The sequence below is a fragment of the Salmo salar genome, chromosome ssa02, assembly GCF_905237065.1.
Source record: "Salmo salar chromosome ssa02, Ssal_v3.1, whole genome shotgun sequence".
NCBI classification, from domain to species: Eukaryota; Metazoa; Chordata; class Actinopteri; order Salmoniformes; family Salmonidae; genus Salmo; species Salmo salar.
Genome location: NC_059443.1, coordinates 15,432,545 through 15,439,298, shown reverse-complemented (window position 1 = coordinate 15,439,298; position 6,754 = coordinate 15,432,545). Strand labels below are relative to the sequence as shown.

The 6,754-nt window shown below is 45.4% G+C and overlaps 1 protein-coding gene across 1 annotated transcript in view; it reads right to left on the bottom strand.

Annotated features, from left to right (window-relative positions):
• Positions 1-3,643: 3,643 nt before the first annotated feature.
• The window catches only part of nr4a3 (nuclear receptor subfamily 4, group A, member 3), a 39,968-nt gene continuing 36,857 nt past the window's right edge, over positions 3,644-6,754 (bottom strand). The window contains exon 9 of the mRNA XM_045712910.1: positions 3,644-5,446. Within this exon, the coding sequence (XP_045568866.1) occupies positions 5,214-5,446 (233 nt within the window). The 3' untranslated portion in view covers positions 3,644-5,213. The remainder of the gene's footprint in view (positions 5,447-6,754) is intronic.

The following is a 6,754-nucleotide window of genomic DNA, read 5'->3' as shown; positions in this document are numbered from 1 at the left end:
TACTCCAGATGTAACAGACTGACCCTAGCCCCCCGACACATAAACTACTGCAGCATAAATACTGGAGGCTGAGACAGGAGGGATCAGAAGACACTGTGGCCCCATCCGATGATACCCCCGGGCAGGGCCAAACAGGCAGGATATAACCCCACCCACTTTGCCAAAGCACAGCCCCCACATCACTAGAGGGATATCTCCAACCACCAACTTACCGTCCTAAGACAAGGCCGAGTATAGCCCACAAAGATCTCCGCCATGGCCCAACCCAAGGGGGGGGCGCCAACCCAGACAGGAAGACCACGTACCTCAGTCATCACCTAAAGAAGAGCCATGGATGAGACGGCAGTGTGCTTTGACATGGTCGGCTCAACTACGGTGGATACAAGAGGTGCAACGAGTGAGATAATGGTGCTGAAACGTGAAATCGTTTGATAGGCAGGCTAGTCTTTGCATGTCTGATCTGCAATGGATTTGTTATTACAATGTTTATACTGGTCATACTGGTCACAATAACCAGTGTGGTAGTCTTTTCAACATTTGATTGAGCAAGAGCTGTGTGAAAATCCGGCCCTTTTTTAAAATGTTCACCTAAAATGACATACCCAAATCTAACTGCCTGTAGCTCAGGACCTGAAGCAAGGATATGCATATTCTTGATACCATTTGAAAGGAAACACTTTGAAGTTTGTGGAAATGTGAAATTAATGTAGGAGAATATAACACATTAGATCTGATAAAAGATAATACAAAGAAAAGAAGCATGCATTTCTTTGTATTTTTTGTGCCATCATCTTTGAAATGCAAGAGAAAGGCCATAATGTATTATTTCAGCCTAGACACAATTTACATTTTAGCCACTAGATGGCAGCAGTGTATGTGCAAAGTTTTAGACTGATCCAATGAACCATTGTATTTCTGTCCAAAATGTTGCATCAAGACTGCCCAAATGTGCCTAATTGGTTTATTAATAACTTTTCAAGTTCATAACTGTGCACTCTCATCAAACAATAGCATGGCATTCTTTCACTGTAACAGCTACTGTAAATTGGACAGTGCAAAATGTAAGCTTTCTGCCAATATCAGATATGTCTATGTCCTGGGAAATGTTCTTGTTACTTACAACCTCATGCTAATCGCATTAGCCTACGTTAGCTCAACAGTCCCGCAAGGAACCCACCGATCCTGTAGAGGTTAAGGAAATAGACGCCTGGCTCAAACAGAAGCCTGTCTCTAATAAGCACCGGTTGTGTTCAGTGATTGAAGCGAATCAATGCCCAGGCTATAAATGTACGTTTTACAGTATATGAACCAATGTGTTTACATGCGTGCTTGTGTGTGCGTGCGTGTGTGTGGTGGCAGGACGCAGGTGCCATCCGTCCCAGTGTAATCCAGGAAGTGTGTCTCAGCAGGAGAGGAAGTGCTTCAGCGGGGAGCCCCTCCCACTCATGAATATTACATTACCCCCCATAATATACTTACCTGACTTTACCAATCTTAAGTACTGGCAGGCAACAACACAAAGAAATACCTAAAAAACGAAAAAAGGACCAAGGCACTCTTCAAGTAATTAGTTTAAAATGCCTTTATTTTAGTTATGGCATGTTCAGTAAAACAAAAAGTGTAAAACTCTGAAGCGTTTCAGCGTCCTAGTTTTAAACGGTTTGTTCTATTGAACATGCCATAAGTAAAATAAAGTCATTTTAAAGTCATTCTATGAAGAGTGACTTGGTCCTTTTTGAGTTATTTAGGCCCATTTCAGCCCTTTACCAAAGAGCACCTTCTACCTACACAATTCTACTGTGGTATTCCAGCAGGACTTCCCTCCCTTCATTTTCTACAAACAAATACCAGTTTTATATTTATATACATATATAAATATAATATTTACCATGTTGTACTGTTTTGTTGTTGGTTTGATGACTGCTACGTTCACACACAACCTTGTTATGTGTTTGCAATAACTTTTTTCAGGATCCCCTTTAAAAAGAGGAGATGATACATTTTAAAGGACTTTTCTGCCTCCATCTCTGGTAATAAATAAATGCAAACAGTGGGATACCACCTGCTTAGAGTATGTGTGTGAGAGAGAGAGAGCTGTGTGTGTGTGTGTGTGTGTGTGTGTGTGTGTGTGTGTGTGTGTGTGTGTGTGTGTGTGTGTGTGTGTGTGTGTGTGTGTGTGTGTGTGTGTGTGTGTGTGTGTGTGTGTGTGTGTGTGTGTGTTCTAATGGGAGCTCTAATTAAGACTCTGGGGGTATCTGCTATCTGTCAGCACTGATCGATCGGCTGGCAGAGACTGACAGCTCCTTCTGTGTGTCTGTGTGTCCGTGTGTGTGTCCGTGTGTGTGTGTGTCCGTCTTTCACTTCTGTTGTTGAGCTCTCTGCTCTCTGTGTGTGTTGGTGTTATGTTACTCGTCACTCAACACTGTCACTACCTGTGTCAGAGGAGAATTAACACACACACACACACGCCGTCTCTGTACACAGTGTGCCGGTCCTTTCACCTGACAGCTTACTGGACACAGGGACATCATTCTCTTTGACAGAGGGACAAGATGTTAGAGTGGTCTGAACACACACACAGACCACGTGGTCAGGCATGGGCGATGTTCTTAACAGTTTAACACCTGGATGTGTGTGTGTGTGTGTGTGTGTGTGTGTGTGTGTGTGTGTGTGTGTGTGTGTGTGTGTGTGTGTGTGTGTGTGTGTGTGTGTGTGTGTGTGTGTGTGTGTGTGTGTGTGTGTGTGTGTGTGCGTGTGCATATTTGTGAGTGAGTGTGTCAGTGACAGTATGACGGGTGTGTGTGTGTGTGTGTGCGTGTGCGTGTGTGTGCATGTGCGCGAGTGATGGCAGTGGCAGTATAGACGGTGTGCTGAGAAATGTCACCATGGCGATCGATCATGTTTAACGAGGGTAGAGGCTGATCTGGTCCTCACGCTTACATGAACCCTCCATCCTCCTCCATCTCTCCTCCTCCATCCCTCCTCCTCTACTCCCACGCCTCCATTTACCTACTAATTCTCCTCTCCTCCGTGTGAGAGCCCAAAGGGTCCCTAGGGAGAGGAGATCCCCCTTACCTGTCAAGAGGAACCAACTATCACCACACACACACGCTCAGACACACACACACACTCAGACACACACACGCTCAGACACACACACACGCGCTCAGACACTCAGACACACACACTCAGACACATACACACACACGCGTTCAGACACAGACACACACGCTCAGACACACACACACACACATGCTCAGACACACACACACACACACTCAGACACACACACACACTTCATTCCACATATCACACTTATTCAGTGATTTTTTATTTCATTTATTTAGAAATGTGTGCAGGATCAATTCCTTGCAGTGAATCCTCTGGTTTCCCTCATTGTCCTGATAGAACATTAATTCATGGTACTGTGAGTGAAGATGATGATGATGATAATGATAATAATGATAGAAACAGCAGACTCAGTCAGTCAGAATAACCAGTCAGTCAGAATAACCCGTTAGTCAGAATAACCAGTCAGTCAGAATAACCAGGCAGTCAGAATAACCAGGCAGTCAGAATAACCAGGTCTACTTCATGATGTCAAAGTGATGAACAAAAACTCCAGTCAGAGGGAAATAGAAAACAACTTTTTGTACTTCTTTTAATTTCTCTTCTTCAAAAAACAATGCACAACTTGTACCACAATATTTGAAAAAGCTAAAAACACTTAAAAATATTAGTTTTGTATATATATATATATTTATATATCTATAGAATATTTTTTTTTCCTTCTTTCAAAACGGATGCCTGTGAGTGAGTCTGTGATGTGTAATGGTGGATGGCCGGGTGGGTGGGGACCACACACACACAGGCGCAGTCTGACACGCAAACCAGGCCAGGCTGTCATAACAGCTTCATAAGAGCTTATAACAGCTTATAACACACCATGCATATGCTCCTGTACTCCTACACGGAAACACATAGACAGTAACACTGTCCTCCAATCTCTCACAGCCTCCATATTACAAACATATAAAAAGAGCATGACTGTGGAATGTTTCAACCTCTACCAGGCCCCTTACAGTCATCCATCGAGCACCCTTCTACTCCCAGCCCCCCTTTCCTCCTCCTGTTCTCCTCCTCTCTGCCTCTTCGCTCCCTCTCTCGGGGAGCAGGGTGGGTGTGTGTCTGTGCTTGTCACCCTCTGAGGGTGTAGGTGCTGCTTGCGTTCTTTCCTCCAATAATCCTAAGAGTTGATTCTTAAATCTACTACAGCCAGTTCAAGTCTGAGAGACTGAGTCATCAATGGTTAGTGCTCAGTACCTCCTCACCAATCTGTCTTTCTCCCGGAGCTACTGACAGACTGACAGTACATGGCCAGTCTTAGTATTCAAATCATTTACAGTTTGAAATGAAACCTTTCCATCTCTAGTTGTTGCTTTAAAAATAAAAAGATAGCACTAAAGAAATTGCACTTGGACAACAGAGCCAAACAGCAGTCACTTCACTGTGTGTGTTGTGTTTTATATAGACCTTCTGTTTTAATGCCTTCTGCTGGAGACTCTGTTGTGTGACTAAGCTCACACACACACACAGACAGATTGCTGGGTCACTCACGCTGTACGTCGTCTTGACTGACGATACCTTTTTTTATTTAAATGTCTCCTTCCTCCAATTTCGCAGAGGGAACACAAAAAAAACGCAGCTTCTGTTTCCCTGGGACATCATCAGAGCGTCACACAGTTACTCACACAGACTGCATTCCCCTCCCCCTAGGACAGACTGCTATGAACTTCAGACTGAACCGAACCAGACTGAAGCAGGCCAAACCAGTCCAGAACAAAGACCTGGGTCTTATTTTCCTCCTTCAGGCATAACCAGACTAAAACAGGACAGAGAAATGTCACTTTCATTTTTTGTCATCCTTTCAAATCCTCCCATCACTTGAGAAAAACGGACCAGATAGAAAATGGTAAGCATATGAATAATTGTCTTTATGGCGTGAAAATAATTTTGTGATTGGTTGTCCTTAATGAGTGAAAAGCAATTTGATTGGCTGTCTCTCAGCGTAGCTCAGCGAGTCTCGCTCCTCTGAGCGTGGCTGCGTGGTGCTCTGGGGGGTGGGGGGGGAGTGTCTTAAACAGGATGTGACACGTATGTGTGGGCGTAATCAGCCCAGGCAGCATCAGTAGGGAAGAGTGTCTAGGAACCTGTCAATCAGAGGTGGGGGGCGGGACCAGGTCCTCCAGCTTCAGGTAGAAGATCCTCTGCAGACCCTGGGTCCTCTGGGAGCGGAGCTCCGCCCTAACACCCAGCACACGACTTAGAGGGGGCGTGGCCTTGGAGGAGGAGGAGGGGCCAAAGCCCAGGTGGTCTCTAAGGCAACAGACCACCTTGTTCTGCATCTCCTCAACGCGCTTACTGTCCTTCAGTCCTGGGACCTGTTCTGTGGAGACAGAGGGAAAAAAGACGGGTTACACACTAAACAGATACACAAAGAGAGATACAGGACACACACACACAGTGCTCCTCCACTTGCTCAGAGCGCTACCAGCTCGAAGCACAAACTCCATCTTGTTTTCCATTCAATTCCATCTCATTAGTTCCTGTGGATGTTGTTGTTATTATGTTACCGCAGCCTTAAACCTTAAACAGGCTCTAACCTCCCAGACATACACACCCTGTCTGTGTCTCACTGCAGATCAATACACACACTAACCTAACATACCCCCCGAGTCCTGTGACGATTTACATATAAACACACACTCACACACACTCACACACACTCAAGCAAGCACTCTCACATAAACACACTTGTCTGCTCTAAGAGGTTGACATCAACACAAGTAGCCAGTGCTCAACAATTAGCAGATTATTTGCTCCTGTGAGCAGCCAAATGAGATTAGACACACACACACTCACTGCCCTTAGCAACCCTACTGGCACCCAGACCAGCCTTAATGTGACACTAACTCATTCTGTAGAGAACAGGGTGTCCAGACAGTGTCTCTCTCTCTCTCTCTCTCACACACACACATGTAGTTTGAGTCACTATGTATCAGAAAGAGTGTGTGTACGTGTGTAGAAAGTTGTAATACTAGCCTCAGTGTGAGACGTCTACTGTCTGTGTTGTTGGACTCTTTGTGCGCTGTGTGTTTGGTGCTGCAGTCACTGCCGAGGTCCTTTTCACCTCTCACTGAGAGAGACAGCTTTCAGACCTCATGCTCTCTCCCTCACCTCTATACCCTCTCATTCTTCTCTGAATCCATTCTTTCTCTCTCACTGAGTTCCTGGGGAGGGAGGGATCAATGGCTGTCTTTCTGCAGAGGCCACTCTGCCACGGTCGATGCTTCTAGCAGCTCTACAGTAGCAGTGTCCTGTGTGGAGGTGGTAGAGTGCCACTGAGAGCCGTGCAGACACCATTCCAGAGCTGAGCTCCGCAGTGACCCGGTCGATCCAGCACAGAGTTAAGTGCTCCCCCAGAGAGGGGAGGAGAGGGTGGGGGGACAGGACTGTGTGTGGGGGAAAGGGGTGTAGTAGAATTTGAAATCTCAGAGTGTTTTTTTTTTTACCTTTATTTAACAAGGCAAGTCAGTTAAGAACAAATTCTTATTTATAATGACAGCCTAGGAACAGTGGGTTAACTGCCTCGTTCAGGAGCAGAATGACAGATTTGTACCTTGTCAGCTCGGGGATTTCATCTAACAACCTTTGGGTTACTAGTCCAACGCTCTAACCACTAGGCTACGTGCCA